The sequence below is a fragment of the Cornus florida genome, unplaced genomic scaffold (genome assembly GCF_030987335.1).
Source record: "Cornus florida cultivar Cherokee Brave unplaced genomic scaffold, ASM3098733v1 CherokeeBrave_3.0.0_Hap2_Chr09, whole genome shotgun sequence".
Lineage (NCBI taxonomy): Eukaryota > Viridiplantae > Streptophyta > Magnoliopsida > Cornales > Cornaceae > Cornus > Cornus florida.
The window spans coordinates 48,677,933-48,696,535 of record NW_026775579.1 but is presented as its reverse complement, the minus strand read 5'-3'; the positions used below and the strand labels follow the sequence as shown (position 1 = coordinate 48,696,535).

Below are 18,603 nucleotides of genomic sequence, written 5' to 3'. Positions count from 1 at the left end.
AAGAAGTACAATATGAAGCTGAATCCATCTAAGTGCTTCTTTGTAATATCATTAGGTCAATTCCTCGGCCATATAGTGAATAAAAGAGGGATAGAGGTAAACCCGGCTCAGGCTAAGGCCCTTATGCAGAATCAGGAACCAAAAAATCGTAGGGCGGTGCAAGTTCTTACCGGTTGGATCGCAGCCTTCAGCCGGTTTATATCTCGATTATCAGATAAGTGCAAACCATTCTTCGATGCCATAAGATCTAAGAATAAGGATATATGGGGACCTCAGCAGCAGCAGGTCCTCAATCAGTTGAAACGTTATATGGCCGAACCTCCAATTCTATCTGCTCCAAAACCCGGATAGGTTCTTATTATGTACTTAGCAATTTCTAGCATAGCGACAAGTGCAACATTGATTAGAGAGGAAGGAAAGATTCAACATCCAGTCTTCTACACAAGTAAGACAATGAAAGATGCAGAGACACGGTATAGCAAAGCGGAGAAAATCATCCTAGCCTTGGTTTATGCCAAAAGGAAGCTTCGGCATTATTTTGAATCTCATAGCATCGTGGTACTCACCAACTATCCTATGCGGGGTATACTCTCTAAACCAGATCTATCTGGGAGAATTACCAAATGGGCTATCGAGCTCAGTTCCTTCGACATAACTTATGAGTCGAAGGTGTCGCACAAGGGACAAGCCTTAGCAGACTTTCTTTTAGACTATGAAGACACTCCCGAAGAGCCAGAACTCCCTGAACCACAGTGGGAGCTTCGGGTCGATGGCTCCTCGAACCAAACAACTGCAGGAGTTGGGGTTGTTATATCAACACCCGAAGGCACCAAGTTGCAGCAGTCCGTTTGCTTGAATTTCCCTGCTACAAATAATAAGGCTGAATATGAGGCGTTACTTGCTGGTCTTCGATTAGCCAACAGCCTTCAGGTACGGTGTTTAAAAGTTTTTAGTGACTCACAGCTTGTTATAAATCAAGTGACAAGTCAGTATCATCCCAAAGAGGAAAGGATGAAAGCATATAAAGAAGCTGTGGAGAATGTTACACTAGGATTCTATCAAGTCGAATTCCACCAGGTACCTCGTGTTGAGAATGTTGAAGCAGATCAATTGAGTACGGCAGCGTCATCCTCAAATGAAGATCTAACTCGGATTGTACCAATTGACGTCCTGGACGAACCCAGCATCAACCCTCAGCAAGAAGTAATGGTGATTCCAGTCATTCTGCGAGAACCATGCTGGATTGATCCATTGGAAGCCTACCTCAAGCATGGGACTCTTCCAAGCCAGAAAAATGAGGCGCGGAAGCTCAGACTCACCGCAGCTAAATATGTCATCATCAACAACTAGTTATACCGGAAATCATTTTCAGGTCCTTACCTGAAATGTTTAAGCCCTACTGAGGCTCTTGTGGTATTGAAACAGATTCATGATGGAGATTGCGGCAACCACTCTAGAGGCAGATCCCTTGCACATAAGGTTCTAACTCAAGACTACTTCTGGCCGTACTTGGCCCGGAATGCTGAAGAGTACGCCCGGAGATGTGATAAGTGTCAGCGCCATGGTCCAATGAAGCATCAACCTGCCGAAGATTTACATGCAATGGCAAATCTATGGCTGTTTGCACAATGGGGGATTGATATGGTGGACCCGTTACCAAAGATCGTGGAACAAAAGGAATATGTGCTGTTGGCTACAGACTATTTCACAAAATGGGTGGAAGCTGAGGCTTACTCAAGTGTGACTCATGAGCAGGTAAAAAGTTTTCTTTAGAACAACATCATTTGCCGGTTTGGGGTACCAAAAGTCATTATGATGGACAATGGTAAAAACCTCGACAATAAGAGTACAAGAAAATTCTTCGCTGAGCATGGAATTGTACAAAAGCTAGCTACAGTCAGTCATCCACAAGGGAATGGACAAGCTGAAATAACTAACCGAATCATTTTTCAGTTGTTTAAAGAAGAAGTTGGAGAAACTCAAAACAAAATGGTACGAGAATCTCCCTCAGGTGCTTTGGGCGTACCGAACCACACCACGGCGGCCCACAGGGGAAAGTCCATTTACCATGGCTTATGGATTGGAAGTTGTGATCCCAACCAAGGCGGCAGTTCCAACCCTTCGGACATTCTTATTACTTGAAGGAAACAATGGTCAGCAGCTCGAACACAGCCTCGATCTCTTAGATGAGAAGAGGGATGCTGCAGTAATTAGGCTTGCTTCATATCAGTAACAGTTGCACAGCAGTTATAACAAACACGTAAGGTTTAAGAGCTTTGTGGTAGGCAATTGGGTTTTGAAGTAAGAGACAGCTCATGTAAAGAAACTGGAACCTAATTAGACTGGACCTTATAGGGTTACCGAAGTAGTGGGGAAGGGAGCATATCGTTTGACCGAAGCTGAAGGATGTCCCATTGCGCATCCTTAGAATGCAATACACCTTAAAAGGTATTACCATTAGATAAGTTTGTCAATTTTGCTAGTAATTCTTCACAAATAAGGCTGCTTATGCCCACAGTCAATCAGGTTTTTTCTTTATGCTGCTTCTATCGTATTCAGTACAATTCTACTTCATTTATTTCTTTCCATAAAAATGGGGGCCATACTAGTACCCTATAATTATAATTATGCGATTGTTATGCATATTCGTGTGCCAAGACGCATTATGCAATTTTTATGCAAAGCAATGCTAAAATCAAGTTATTAAGAAGCATTCTTCAAAATGATTCTTTTTTAAACCCAAGTTATGGCCTATTTAAAGCTCTCTATCCCACATCGATAAATTTAAACCCAAGTTATGGCCTATTTAAAGCTCTCTATCCCACATCGATAAAAAAGTATGTTTTACCTTCTGTTATATATGGGAATATTCAAATAGTTGACTGTAGTGTAAGGAGGGCCCACTGGTATTAAAGGCCACCAAGCCCAATACCAGAGGCATTCTTTACACTGACTTTTTTGACAAAGTTTAATCTATGTCCCACATCAGATAGAAGTACAAAAGAAATGCAGTTGATATATGCGTAATCCACTACATTTGGTTGCCAAGAAGGGAGTCTCAGTGGTAGAAAGTCTCCAAAATAACAAATAGGAAACTTCCCAACCACTGTTACTCGCTTTCTTGGCCTCCTATCATTTTTGAGTCTTCGGCCTCATGACAAGTTGTTTAAAAATAAATAAATATATATATATATGCGATAGCTCAGCAAACCTCCCCTCAGGCTCAGCGCTGGGGAGTAATTCACTCGCTTCGGACCCTAAGTGTCCAGCTCATCAAATCTCCCCTTAGGCTCAGCGCCGGGGAGTAATTCACTCGCTTCGGACCCTAAGTGTCCAGCTCAGCAAACCTCCCCTCAGACTCAGTGCCGGGGAGTAATTTATTCGCTTCGGACACTAAGTGTCCAGCTCAGCAAACCTCCCCTCAGACTCAGCGCCGGGGTGTAATTCACTCACTTCGGACCCTAAGTGTCCAGCTCGGCAAACCTCCCCTCAGGCTCAGAGCCGGGGAGTAATTCATTCGCTTCGGACCCTAAGTGTCCGATTCAATAAAACTTACTCTTACGCCCAGCACCGAGGTCTTGTGAAGGTCATACTCATTGACTCTAAGTTCGGTAATATGAGCCACGAGATTATCCCATATCAAAAAAATACAAGAAGAAACAAGTATAAACATACTTACTTCACACAAATCCATTTCAAGAAGGGTTCCCTTGACGGTTAAATCACCAAAGGAAAAAACAATCCTCTGTTATTAGGTAAACCGTCAGAGGAGATCCCTTCTTCACATTTTATTTAGTTTTGCTTCGGACTAAAACAAATGTGGAACCCTCAGGCAGGGTACTTTCCTTAAAATTATCACATCCGACAAAGTGTGTGCAATATTAAAAGCATTCAAGTATACTCAGTCGAAGCAAAATTAAGGCATCACAGCTTAAGAAACATGGTTTTATCATTCATAATTGCTATTCCAAATATTGTTTCATTATAAAAAGAACAAGATTACTTGAGCCTACTTCCTCTTCGGATCAAACGGGGTAGATTCAAAAGCATCCACCACAGCTGGACTTGCAGGTGGAGGATTTGATGGGCCAGGAGCAGCTAAAGGAGTTGAGACACTTAGAGCTGAAGGGACTTCAGGATGAGCCTTCACTGTCTCGGCGAAGAGAACTTTAGCTTCCTGAGCCTTTGGACCCTCATCATAAGGGAAAGACACCCCCATATGAGTATCAAAAGCCTCGGGATTTGTTGTTTTCTCGCCTGAACCTTGGTTGAAGCCGGACATGTAGGCCTTGGCGCTAGACAAGTGCACTAGAGTGGAGTAACGCCCTTGCATCTGCCTCCCTGTAATGATGCAGGTGCTAAGGGCATCATTCAAACGCTGGACCTCAGCCTCCAGCGACTCCACTTTTGCATCAGAAGCAGCCAAACGCTTCTTATAAATATCCCTAGCTTCATATGCAATTTGGGCATTTGCAATGGCATGGGATGCCTTCTTCTCAGAATTGCTAAGGTCTTTCTCCAACTTCTGAATGGAGAGAGACTGAGCCTCAGCGGTGGCACAAAGAGCCATGGTGTGATACAGGCCCTGCATTGTCAGATAGAAACAATAACGATATAAAAAAATTGGTGAGATGATTATGACAATGGAAGAAGAGGGGAGGAGCAAACCTCTATGGCTCGAACAGGGGCAGAAGGGAGTAGCTGTTCCAATCCCATCCTACCAATAATCTCTTCATCCTTGGGGAGCCACATTCCCCAAGCAACAGCTAGCGCTGCAGATGGATCAGTGATCATAGAATCACTGGTATGGAGGACGGACCTTTCAGCCGTAGAGAAAGAAGGAGTCCAAGGTGCTCCAGCCTCAGCAATGACATAAGCTCTGACCTTCTCTTCAAGATTAGTCTCTTCAGCCTTCTTTCCTTTACTTTTTGGGTTGGAAGCGCCTTTGGATTTCGTGGTTGAAGAAGAAATCAACCTCGCCTTTGGATTTCGTGGTTGAATTTCGTCAATCTCCTTCTCCTGTTCATTTGAGCGCAATATAGTTAATGGGGCACTCTCTGCAGCCTTTCTCTTAAAGGCTTCAGCCCTTTGTTTTTCTTCCTCAGTCATGGGGAAGCTGTTGAAAGATGGAAGTGAGAGGTCCATGAGATCAGCAGCTACGGCTCTGGAAGTAACTGCTTTAAGGTTTGCAGAGGTAAGCAAGTCCTCAACAGAAGGAAGGTCTCTCCAAACCTGCTCTTCAAGGAAAGAAAGCCTCTTCTTGGCAGCAGAGGAAGGGAATGTCACTGAAAAAATGCCAAGAAACTTATAAATATACTGAAAGAATAAGACTCAACATGGGAAACAGCCAGAACAATCTTCATGAAGAGAAGGGGGACGTTCTATACCTAACTTCCCGAACTTGTGTAGGATTGGGAGTTTGTTCGATTGAGGCGCGGCCCATCTCCCTTTAACAATTATCATCCTCTATTTCCACTTCTTTTCAAAAATAGGGAGGTCTATACATATGCTTTGGTGTAAGGGAGAGGTTAAATAGAAGCGACCAGGTTCGGTCCATGCTTAGAAATAGTGTAAGTGATTAGTAAGTCAGCCAGAGTCAGGTCAAGACTCTCCAACCATCGGCGAATGAGGAGTGTCGAGATTACTTGAATGAAGTTAGGGTTTACTTGTAGGGGTGCAATCCCCAATTTGTTAAAGACTAAATAATAAAAGGGATGAAGGGGGAATCTAAGAGCGTTGAGATGCCCAACAGAGAGGAGCAACTCGTCTTCTCCGACGCCCTCGCTGGCACAAAAATCGGCGCTCTTGGGGTATTCTACAATTTCTACCCCCTCGGGAATCTCAAAATCTTCCATTACGGATTCAATGGAAAACTTGATACGACAAACAGATAAAATTGCGTTCCTTTCTTCCTTAGTAAAAATACTGTCCGACCCAGAGGTGGATGTCTCAGCCTGGATTGGGGAAACATCCAGCTGATTAACCGAGTCATTTGTAGACTTAAGGAAGTTTGAAACCCTAAGAGGAGGAACCCTAATGAGATTAGGGGAGGACGAGGGTGTGGACTCAGAATCTACGATTTCTATACGTTCAGGAGTAGTCAAAGTACTCATAATGCAGGATTGGAAGAAGGGAAAGAAGAACTAACCTGGAGATATGAGAATGTGAAGAACGCAATGGACGGAACGAGCACACTGAGAACAAAAGCAAGTCTTGAAGAAGTCCTTGAGTCAGAATAACAATAGACACAAATGGAAACGCCTCGTGCGAAAGTGACAACTGCACAACTTCAATTCCCCTTTAATTAGGAGCCGTAACCCAATTAAAGAGGAATTGGGGGCAAAGTGTGGAGGGAAAATTCTCCCTCTAATAAGAATTGAACACGTCATCACTATATAAATCTACATTTGGTAGATTTTAGAAGCCCATCCGGATCAAGCCCAAATTACATTATTCTTTAACCCAATATCATTTGTATTGGACCTCCAAGGCCAGGTAAAAACATTAATCAGCCCAACGTCACTACTGTTGAAGTTCTGGTCCATTGGTCAAGTCATTTAAACCGAGTTGCATCCGGCCCAAGTATAATTAAATATTGTCCAGTCCTATTAAGCAAAGGATTCAACACAGAAGGAAAGTTCTATACAAAGCAAGTTCTACGTAGGAAATATTATACAATAGAAAGAACTCTATTTGTAAAGAAAGTCATGTATCGGAAGAATTGGAGGACAAGTAACGCGAGTCCTACCTTAATTCTACCAATTTTTGTGTATAAATAGAGGCCCAGACTTCCAATAAAAGGATCCAAGCAATTCTATACTTCTCTATATATTGTTCTTGTTTATTTTTACTATTCTTGAGTGTGTTGTATTATTTTTCTCAATCACTATTGGTTGAGCGGAATTTTGCACCTACAATAGACACGCTGAATATTCATCAACTCTTTTGTAGTTCAATTATATTACAAAGTTGACAGATTCCTTCTCCTTGTTTTCCAATCTTTGAGAGCCAAACAGAGTATAAAGAAACTCCCAAAACACACTGATTTCCAGTGTAATTTATACAACTTTTGTAACAAACTTCATTCAATGTCTTGATATTTACTATATAAAAAATAGCCGAATAGAATTGGCTTCTTGTTGGATACAGAATGAATTTAATATAATTATCATACCTAGTAGAATACTTTTACAGATTCAATGATCTCTGGACCCAATATTTGTCACCCCAATTATTAATTTGAATTTAAAATATCAATTTCATTCAAATGGCATGCTTAGCCTTTAATATGTGTCTCATAATTATTACAGTTGGTTCGATTGATTCATTATTTAATCGCTACACATGAACCATTCTTAACAATTGAATAAATTTTTAAATTCAACAAAATTGTTGATATTTTCATAATCAAACCATTGGTACAGACTGAATTAATGGTTTGAACGGTTTTATGCAAACCCCTAATATTTACACACGTCTTGATGAGATTTTAAGTTCTATACGGGGAGAGGTGGAGGACATATCACTCACTCAAGCCAAGACTTTGAATTATTATTATTTTTTACCTTACCATTTCGTTAGAAAGATAAGAAACGAAATAGTATTTTTTAGTATAAATATGTGGTTGTTTTATTTTATTTCCATTGCTATGTTGGCCGATCAAATATTATGAGTGTGTTTGACACCGATTTCTCCTCCCCATATTTTTAACACTAGTTTTAGTAGTAAATCAAAATCACAAAATTAGTATCCCTTAGCGTAAACGTATTATATGTGATTACATATTCTAAAAGACAAAATAATCTTACATGACTCGATGCTAGTAGCATGAAATAGTAAGATCGAAATGAAATTTGGAGTTTACAAAAATGTAAATTATTTTTATTTTTTTGTGAGATATTGGAGCAAATTAATACTGTATATCACTTGTGAGTGGGTATTTTATATTTTAACCTCTCTAAAGAGTAATCAATATATTCATTCATTAATTGAGGGATTATTTACATCTTGTCGGATGTAAATATGATTTGCTGAAGTCGATCCATCTTTATATTGAGTCTTCCATTTCTTTGCATTGTCATCTTTTTATAACCGAGCATTGTCATCTTTTCTGAAGTCGATCATTTGGAGAAAATGATGGGGTCGATCAAAAGGAACGATTCAATGAGGGGTTGATGATTGTCATAGATTCTGGGGAACAGAAATCCATCAACTACCCAGTTAAAGGATTTTATCATACATTTGTGTGGTGTAAGTTGTGGAAAATTAAAGTTAGAGACGCATGTGATGACCATTAAATTCTGTTGTTCCTAATGTTTGCCGGTTAGATATATTTAATTTTATGCATAATTTCTTGGTTAGAGACAGATTAAATAGAGAAAAAAGATATAGAGAAGATAACACAGCAATCTAGATTATATGAAAACACAAAAGTAAATTAGATTTTTTTTTTTTTCATCATTTAGTAAACAATTTTTAATTATGTGATTAATAAAAGATAATGACAATAAAGAAATTAACGTATGATCGACTTGAAAATTTAAAAATATGTTTTGTTATATGAATAGAAAAGTAAATAAATATAAATATGACATCCATCGTAGTGATTTTGGGAAATATGTAAGATGAAAAATAACAACAAATGCTTGTTAAAGTTTAATTTATTTAATTATAGTTCAGAAGCATAGGATTAGGAAGCAAAATGATTGTAATAATGCATTTTTCAAGTATTTGTAATTTATTACGTTAAAATGTTGTTTTGGAAATCATTTTCAAACAATATTTTGAATGATATCATAACATTGACATTTGATTAATTTTCAACTAAAACAAATAATGTGCTCCAAAAGTAAGGCTATGCTTGTTTGAGCGTAAAATATTTTTTAAAAAAATATATTTTCTGTACTTTTATTGTTTGATTATCGTAAAATATTTTCGAAGGAAAAAAATTATTAAAACCTGACAAAAATAATTTATCATCAATTTTTCCCACCTTTTGGACAAGAAAAATATTTTAAGTCTAAACAAACGGAGAGAATTATAAAATATCAAGTTCTTAGAATATATCAAGTTCTTACTTAAGAAATTATTGAAAGAAATCTAAGAGACAACGTAAATCTCTCTTCAACAATCTAAATATTTCCGATAATTAGGAAAAAGAAAGTTAACTAAATATGCTTTGTAGTAATCATTTATCTTTGTTTAAAAAATGGAGGATAGATTGAAAAACAAAATGAAAATAATAGTTATTTAACCTTTTTTATTATAAATTTCCTTTTGAATATTTCCTTTCGGAAAACGAAATTCTATTAACAAGATTAAGATTAACAGATTCCACATGAATATAAATTTTTTATCCTTTTCTTTCGAAAGTTAATTTTCTTTTAATCTTTGGAATTAATGAAACTCCCAAACACAAGTTCCCACATAAATATTACGGAGTAATTTTTAGTAGCAGACTTTAAATTGTAACGAGAAGGTAACTTCTTCAAAAAGGTCGAGTACATATCTCACTGAAGCCAAGGTTTCAAAATTCCTTTTTATTTTACATGATATATTATTTTGTTAAAATATGATATCGTGTAATTGAATCAAGAGAAGATTTCTTTAATATAAATATTTGGTCTTTAATATAAATATTTGGTTGTTTTATTTTTCATTTCTAAAGCTCATGTTACAACTTTGAACTTCGATTTCACTCTAACTTGCATACTTTAAATTTTTAAACACTAGTTTTAATTGTAAATAAAAATCACAATACTAGTATGATTTAGGCTCCGTTTGTTTGGATGTAAAATATTTTTTAAAAAATATATTTTTATTTTTTGGTATTTAGTTGTCGTAAAATAATTAGGAGAAAAAAAAAATAAAACATAATAAAAATAACTTACTCATTAATTTTCAACAAATTATTTTACATGTCCTAACCGGTATAGTCAACCTAGACCTTTGCCAAAAATCAAAAAATATATATACATTTTTTTACCTAAAAATAAAAAATACTTTTAAAAGAAAATATTTTACGACAAAATAATCGGAGATTTAGTATAAATGCATTAGCTATGATTACTGACTAAAATAGATTTAACATGACTCATGAAAATAAATATAAGATTGCTAACATTATGAAATATGTGAAGAAATGAGGTTTAACCTTTACAAAAAAAGTGATGTATCGGAGTAAACTCCTTTGAACAGAGTAACCATACGGTGTACTCTCAAAAGTCATATTATAAACTAGATTACTAGAACTAGCTTTTTTTTGAAAATCTATTTGTTACCGACATGAAAAATATTATATGAAAGAAAAAAAAAATAAAGGTTCATTTTATTTTTTATTTTTATTTTTTTCATTTAGCTAATTAACCATTACTAATAAAAGAGAATGAAATTATAGAAATTAATATATGATTTGAAAATAAATAAATAAATAAATGTTTTGTTGGGTAGAAATTCTACATATATAACGGTTATGTAATAACCCGATTAATAAAATTATTAGATAATTTTAAATCAATTTAATTCGTTGTGAGCCAATTTAATCCAGACTGTTATTAAGAATTCTTCGTGAGAATGATAAATTAACATTGGTCGAGTACTATTTCCTTGGAATCCCTTGGTAATATATACCTATACAAACTAATTGGGCCGTCAGTCCCAATCCAGTAATTATTATACCTCATAATTATACAATTGTAACATAGACACGGTGAATATTCTTTAACTCTTTTATCTTTCAATTCCATTACAAAGTTAACAGATTCCTTCTTGTTTTCCAATCTTTGAGATCCAAACAGAGTATAAAGAAACTCCCAAAACACACTGTTTTCCAGGGTAATATATACAACTTTTGTGGCAAACTTCATTCAATATAGTGTTGATATACCACATAAAAATGGACAAATAAAATTGGTTTCTTGTAGGATACAAAATGAATTAAATATAATTATTTTTTCTAATAGAATATTTTTATGTTGCATTTGGTATGCAGAAATGGAATTGAATACTCATTTTAACCATTCATTTGTTTGGTATGCAATTTAAAATTTCCATTGAAATGAAAATGCATTCTTTTGGATGAAACACAACTAAACCTATGGAATGGCTGTTCTATTACCAAGTAATTTTTTTTTTAAAAAATAAACTTCCTAAAAAACCCTCATATTTCAAGTCCTAAAATCACAACCACCTTCTACCACAACCACCTCCGCCTTTCACCACCACCACCACCACTACCACTGCCTTCCCCCACCACCACCGACTTTCACTATCACCCAACGCTTTCCACTACCGCCACCGCTTTTCACTACCGCCACCGCTTTTCACAATCGACACCTCTTTCATTTGCCCCAAACATCGCTGCTGCCACTGCCTTTCACAGCGGCTACCGCCGCCACCTTCCACCACCACCACTACCACCTTCCATCGCCACCACCTTCCATCACCACCACTACCGCCATCACCTTTCACCACCCTTCACCGCCTTTCACTACAGTCACCACCTTCCACCATCACCGCTGCCTTTCACCACTGCCACTGCCTTCCACCACCACCGTCTTACACCACCACCGCCATTGCCGCTGTCTTCCACCACCACCACCGCTTTTTACCACCGCCACCGCCTTTCACCACCGCCGCCGCCGCCTCCTTTCACCACCTTCCACCGCCACTGCCACCGCCTTCCACCACCACCGCCGCCATCACCTTCCACCACCTTCCATCACCACCACTGCTATCGCCTTCCACCACCACCACCACCGCCGCCGCCATCACCTTCCACCACCACCACAGTCACCTCCATTGGCTTCCACCATTGCCACCTACACCACTACCACCACCACACTGTTGCCACCGCCTTCCACCACCGCCACCTTTCACCAACACCACCGTATTTTACCATTGCCACTACCGTCGTCTTCCAACACCACTACCGCTTTCCACATCAACCACCATCGTTACCACCGCCACTACTACCATTTATTTTAAAAAAATTATAGAAGAATGTCATTTTGTTAATTTAATTTATTTTTTACTAACAGAGATATTTTGGAAAACTCAATTTGAAATTTATTCCATTCTAACTTTAAAATTGATCAAACCAAACACTAGAATGATTATTATCATTTAATTCCTACACATTTCATATTTATAACTAAACAATAGATTGAAAATGGTTATTCCATTTTATTTCATTCCCACTTGCATTCCATTCAATTTCTGCATACCAAACGTAGCATTAAAGATTCAACTTGATCCAATATTTGTTGCTCCAATTAATAACTTGAATCTAAAAAATCAAATTTTAATATATGTGTCCCATAAGTTTTACGGTGGTTTGATTGATTCATTGATTCATTATTTTATCACAAAACTTGAACCATTCTCATCAATTGAATTTTTTATTGATTCATTATTTTATTACTAAACTTGAACCATTCTTACGAGTTGAATTATTTTTGAAACTGTTGGACTAAGAGGGGAGGGTGAATTGGTCAAATCTTTTTCAAATAAAACTGGTAGTTAGATTAAAACAAGTATAGAAAGCAATGCAACAGGTTTTACAAGGAAACCCTCTTAATTAGGGAAAACCTTGGGTCTTGGCCTCAGCCAATGCAAGCATCCACTAGTTGTAAGTAAGCTGTTACACACTCAGCTGTCTCACTCTCTGCACACACCCTTGTATCAGAAGTAGACACTAGCTTTCACACACTTCACTTCACACACTAGCTCAACAAAGTGTATATACACACTCCCCCTGTCCTAGGCAACCTTGCCAGGACCAAACAAGCTCTCTAAGCTCACCAAATACATTATAGCAAATGTAAAATAGTAATCACAAGTCCTTTCTTCAATTGATATAAGGCTGACAACTCAGAATGTCAAATTACCACTTCATAACATTAGTTTTCAACATTTAAATCTTGTGGGGTAAAATGGGAATTTCCTCTCGAGATTCATTCAATAGCATCATACTCAGTCTTCATTCACTGTGGCTCTCATGTTCATAACATTTAATCACTGAAGTATAGCATGAGAAGAACAAACATAACCAAGACAACCCTTGTTTCAGCAAAAACACTACTTAGGATTTAGGGTTGTATACTGAAAATTGCAGCAGACCACTATTCTATCACAAAACCAACTTTAACATACTAGATTCATCAAAATACACTTGCTAATAGATTAAAATCTCATAATAGAGCAAGGCATAACCAATCAGTGCTTGAATCCAAGAATAAATCAGTAAATTAAGCAAAATAGATGAGCTCACTGTCCATTTTTTATTTTAGCATGATTTCAACAATAACTAAGTACTGAGCACGTGTATAAAGGTGATTTATACCTGTGTCAACTCTCAGAATAGACCTCAGCACCTTGTAACTAAAATCCAATACTCAGTTCAGCCTTTGCAGTAGTGAAAAACAACAACAGCAACATCTTCTCAGCTACAGCAATCACATAGCTCGAATCAGTGGGTTTTTCTGACTTGAATCATCACCAAAAACTTCAGAAAAACTTGTTCAATCAAGGCTCTCGAGATAATTTAGGCTGCAGCTCAATGTCACTACTCATTCATAAGGCTTAAACCCTAAAAATGACTATAACAGCATATATATATATATATGGAATCACAAAGTGCACAGAACTTCATACACCCACAGAATACACCTGTCACCTCAAGCCAATCATTGGTAAGGCATAATGCAGATATTTTCAAGAGCAAGAACTAGTAACAGAAGGCCACCTCAGCAATTTTGTCTCTATGCACACTGAAATTGACACATACACATAACACTGCTGCATACTCCATTCAGCTCAAGACTTAACCTCCAAGAAATGCAATATTCTTGTATATTCACTTACTTTAGGACCACTGAAATGTGTCACACTAATGAGCATAGTAAGAAATGACCAAAATACCCTTGCAATAGATTTTTAACTTCTCAGCTAAGAAAAATCCTGAAACTGTATAAATAACAATGCTGATTCAATCAAGTCAATCCAGTGCAATGCAGCATCCTAAACATACGTGTATATGTTTAATACAACTGAGAAATGACAATGCTACCCCTGAAACCTCTTGTGACAATTTTTATGAACTGAATCCATACACTATTCAGCAATTTCAGCAAGAACATGTAAACACACTGTGATGAAAACATTAAGGCAAATATGAAGGATAAGTCACTGATGAGAAAATGACCACACTACATTTGAGACATATTTCAATCATCATTGATAATGAAAAACCCCTTTGAAGCCACTGCTACATATGTTTTTGACATTAAAGAGGCAAATCAATGCTTAAGGAACTTTAAGACCAACAATCTCCCCCTTTTGCCTCTAATGACAAAAACTTCAATCATGAAATAAGACCACTGTGAAGCAGATTCAACCCAAGGAATATTGAACATTACAAAGCATAGTAACAATAGCAGAAAATCAAGATAAACAATAGCTAAAAAACTACCCTTATTTCAGTCCATTCTCCCCCTTTTTGGCATTGAAGGACAAAAGGTAAGAAAGACCAACAATGAGAAGGTTAAAAAGGAGATTGAACAACCCTAAGAAGAGCTCTAAGGGTTGAAAATCTTTGAGGGAGAAGAGGTTTTGTCATGATATCTGCCAGTGAATTCTCAGTGGGTAAATAAGTGATGTCAATAAGACCCTTTTGGACTTTGTCTCGAAGAAAATGATACCTAATGTCGATATGTTTGCTCTTCTAGTGAAGTGTGGGATTCTTACTTATTGCAATGGCACATTTGATTGTCACAATAGAGTGTAGGAGGACCTGAGAATTGAAGACCAAGATCTGCAAGAGTAGTATGCATCCAGAAAAGTTGGGAAGCAGCCTGAGAAGCAGCTATATACTCAGCTTCTGAAGTAGAAAGGGAGACAGTATCTTGTTTCTTGCTCAGCCATGAAACAACATTTGAACCAAGGAGATAACAACAGCCTGAAGTACTTTTTCTGTTAGGTAATGAACCACCCCAATCTGCATCTGAAAAAGCTGTTATAGGCAATGTAGGGGAAACAATGTAGTGCAAACCATAGGAGAGAGTTCCTTTGACATATCTAAGAATCCTCTTAGCAACCTGGAGATGAGAGACTCTGGGATTGCTCTGAAATCTTACTACCAGTCCTAGAAAGTACATAATATCCGGTCTCAAAGCTGTGAGGTACAAGAGACTTCCAATGATAGACCTATAAAGTGTAGAAGGAACTGATTCTGTGGTACACTCAAGAGAGAGCTTGGTAGTAGGACATAAATGAGTGGAAACAGGCTTGCAATCAGTCATATTAAACTTTTTGAGCAGCTCAGATGCATATTTTTGTTGAGAATTGAAGATCCCTGTAGAGTTTTGACGGATTTGCAGGCCTAGAAAGTATCTAAGAGGTCCTAAGAGTGACATTTCAAGTCTAGTTTTCATTAAATTGGCAAACTCTGATGCTAAAGAGGTATCTGAACCACAGAACATAATGTCATCAACATAGATTTGAAGTATAAGAAACTGATCTTACTGATTTTTGATATAAAGAATGCTGTCAACTTTTCCTCTGTGAAAGCCTTGCTCAACTAAGAAGTGATGTAATTTTTCATACCAAGCTCTGGGAGCTTGTTTTAGACCATACAAAGCTTTGTTCAATTTGAGTACATAAGAAGGATGCTTGAGATCTTTAAAACCTCAAGTTATTCCAAATAAACCTCTCTTTTAAGTCTCCATTCAAAAAGGCAGACTTCACATCCATTTGATAGACTTTGACTTGTTTGTGGCAAGCAAATGACAAGAGCATTCTGATTGATTCCAACCTAGCAACTGGTGCAAAAGTTTCATCATAATTAATTCGTGGTTGTTGAGAGTAACCTTTGCAGACCAGTCTTGCTTTGTTTCTAATAACAAACCCTTTCTCATCCAACTTGTTCCTGTAAATCCACTTAGAACCAATGACATTTTTAGATGCAGGTCTAGAAATTAAAGTCCAAGTATCATTTTTGTGAATCTGATCAAGTTCTTCTTGCATAGCTACTATCCAATCTACACTTTTCTGAGCTTCATTGTAAGACTTTGGTTCAATGGAAGATAACATAGCAAAATGACTGTACTCTTCTCCATCTTCAGCTTCTAATTCAGTGAGCCTTTTCTTGTGTCTTGTTTGAACACTAGCCTGAGGTGATTCAATGATATTTTCAACTTGGACCTGTTTCTACAGAACTGGATAGATAGTTTCCCTTTGATTGTCAAAACCTGAAGAGGATTGAGCAGCTTCATTTAACTCTTTAACTGAATGAGAGGCACTAGCTTCTGTTGATCCAGGTATTGAACAACTATCATCATTGATGCTGGATTGAGGATTTTCATCAAATTTAACATGGATTGATTCAATAACTTTAGAAGATCTGAGATTGTAGCATCTGTAAGCCTTACTTTTGATAGAGTAACCCAAGAATATACCTTCATCAGCTTTAGAGTCAAATTTCCCTAGGTTATCTGTATGATTGAGAATAAAACATCTGCTGCCAAATACCTTAAAGTAATGAACTATTGCAGGCCTTCCATACCATAGTTCAAATGGTGTCTTAGTTGACTTAGGTCTAAAAAGCACCCTGTTGATGATATATACTGCAGTACTAACAGCTTTAGCCCAAAAACCTTTTGCAAGGCCCTTTTCACGCAACAAAGTTCTCCCCATTTCCTGCACAGTCCTGTTTTTCCTTTCCACTACTCCATTCTATTGAGGAGTTGCAACAGCTGAAAATTCTTTCTTGATACCCTTTACATCACAATAGCTTTCAAACTCTCTCATTGTAAATTACAGCCAAAATCAGACCTTAGTCTCTTTACAGTACAACCTCTTTCATTTTCAATCAGATTAACAAACTTAATAAAATGTGTAATAACATCAGATTTCTCTTTTAGAAAATAAACCCATACCATTCTACTGAAAGCATCAATGAGTAGCATAAAATACTTACTTTCACCAATGCTTGTAGTTCTGGTAGGACCACATAGATCCATATGAATCAAATCAAGAGCTCTAGAGGTGTTGATCTCTTTGGAAGGGAATGCTACGTTAGTTTGTTTTCCTTGTTGACAAGCTCTGCAGAGATGATTATCACTGAATTTTAGATCAGGTAAGCCTTTCACAGCCTTCAGCTTCAAAATTTTGATTAGATTTCTTGAGTGAAGATGACCTAGTCTCTTATGCTATAGTACAGCTTCATCTAGAGTGGTCAGGTTACATTGAGTGGCTTCTTTAGAGACTGTGTACACATTTCCAGAAGATCTACAAGCTGAGAATAAAACCTTTTCTAATTCAATGTCAACAACATTACATTTCTCTTTATCAAAACACACATTTTTCCCACTGACGCACAACTGACTTACACTTAGAAGATTATGTTTAAGGCCTTCAACAAGTAAAACCTCTTTGATCTTAGGCAATTCTTCAGATTTATTCACAGTCCCAATTCCAATTATCTTGGCCTTTTGGTTATCTCCAAAGATAACATTTCTTCCATCAAAGTTTTTCAGAGATACAAACTTGGAACCATCACCTGTCATGTGCCTTGAGTAGCCACTGTCAATATACCATTTGTCATTGGTGTTGCAGGCTTTGAAAGCTATATATACCAACATACTTACTGCATTCATTCTTTTAGGTATCCACATCATCTTGGACTTCACAAAAGATCCTTTATCTTTAACTCTCTGAACTTGATTTAAGTCAGATTTCTTCATATACATCTTGGTGACTTTGAAATTTCTGATGGATGATGTGATAGAGTCATTTCCATTCAACTTCAGATTGCTGTAGGTGTTGTTAAGTATATCATATTTTGATCTCATGGGTTTTATAATTGGAAATCTTACATAAACCTCACCAGAGGAGGCCTTGACAAATACTGAATGGTTTTGTTTGAACTTAGTTGCAGTGTCACAAACATAACCAATACCAGTCTTTCCAATTTGCTTAGTAGATTGCTTCCAAATTTCAGCCATCTTTAAAGATCTTTCTTTAAGAATCAGTGAGAGTTCTTCTTTTCACCTTTTAGTAAACCATTGTGTGGTATATTGAGACTTCAGCAGGCTTAAGAAGACAAGAGTAACTGAACACAAAGTTGACAGCTTAAGCCTGAAATGGTTTACAAGAAGTTGTTTGGATTTTTGTAGTTCTGAATTGAGTGTCTTTATCTGAGATTTTTGTTGATTGCACTTAACAGCAAGCCTTTCACATTCCTCAAGTATTTCTTCTATTTCTGAGTCACTATCTTCTTCAACTTTTGATATAGCTTGTGAGGTTTCAAGAGTAGCCATGAACAAGCACTCATCTTCTTGTGGTTCTTCAGTTTTGTCTTCTTCAGGTATAGAGTCCCAATCAGAAATAAAAGCTTTCTTCCCAAAGTTTCTTTTAAAGTTTCCTCCTTCATTCTTTTTCTGATGTTGCCCTTTGGAAGATGGATAATTCGAGACATAATGACCAGGCTTACCACAACCATAACAGGTTAGGTTTTGAGACTGATTTTTCTTCTTAAACCTGAACTTCTTGAATTTTTTTGACAAATAGGCCACTTCATCATCTTCTAAATCATCTTCTTCAGAA

The 18,603-nt window shown here is 37.1% G+C and overlaps 1 protein-coding gene across 1 annotated transcript; it reads left to right on the top strand.

Moving 5' to 3' along the window:
• Positions 1–453: 453 nt before the first annotated feature.
• LOC132272581 (uncharacterized) lies at positions 454–2,233 on the top strand. Its single transcript, XM_059773701.1, has 3 exons — positions 454–1,332; positions 1,426–1,755; positions 1,964–2,233. Exons 1-3 carry the CDS (start codon positions 454–456, stop codon positions 2,231–2,233), a joined length of 1,479 nt encoding a protein of 492 aa, XP_059629684.1.
• Positions 2,234–18,603: the final 16,370 nt, after the last annotated feature.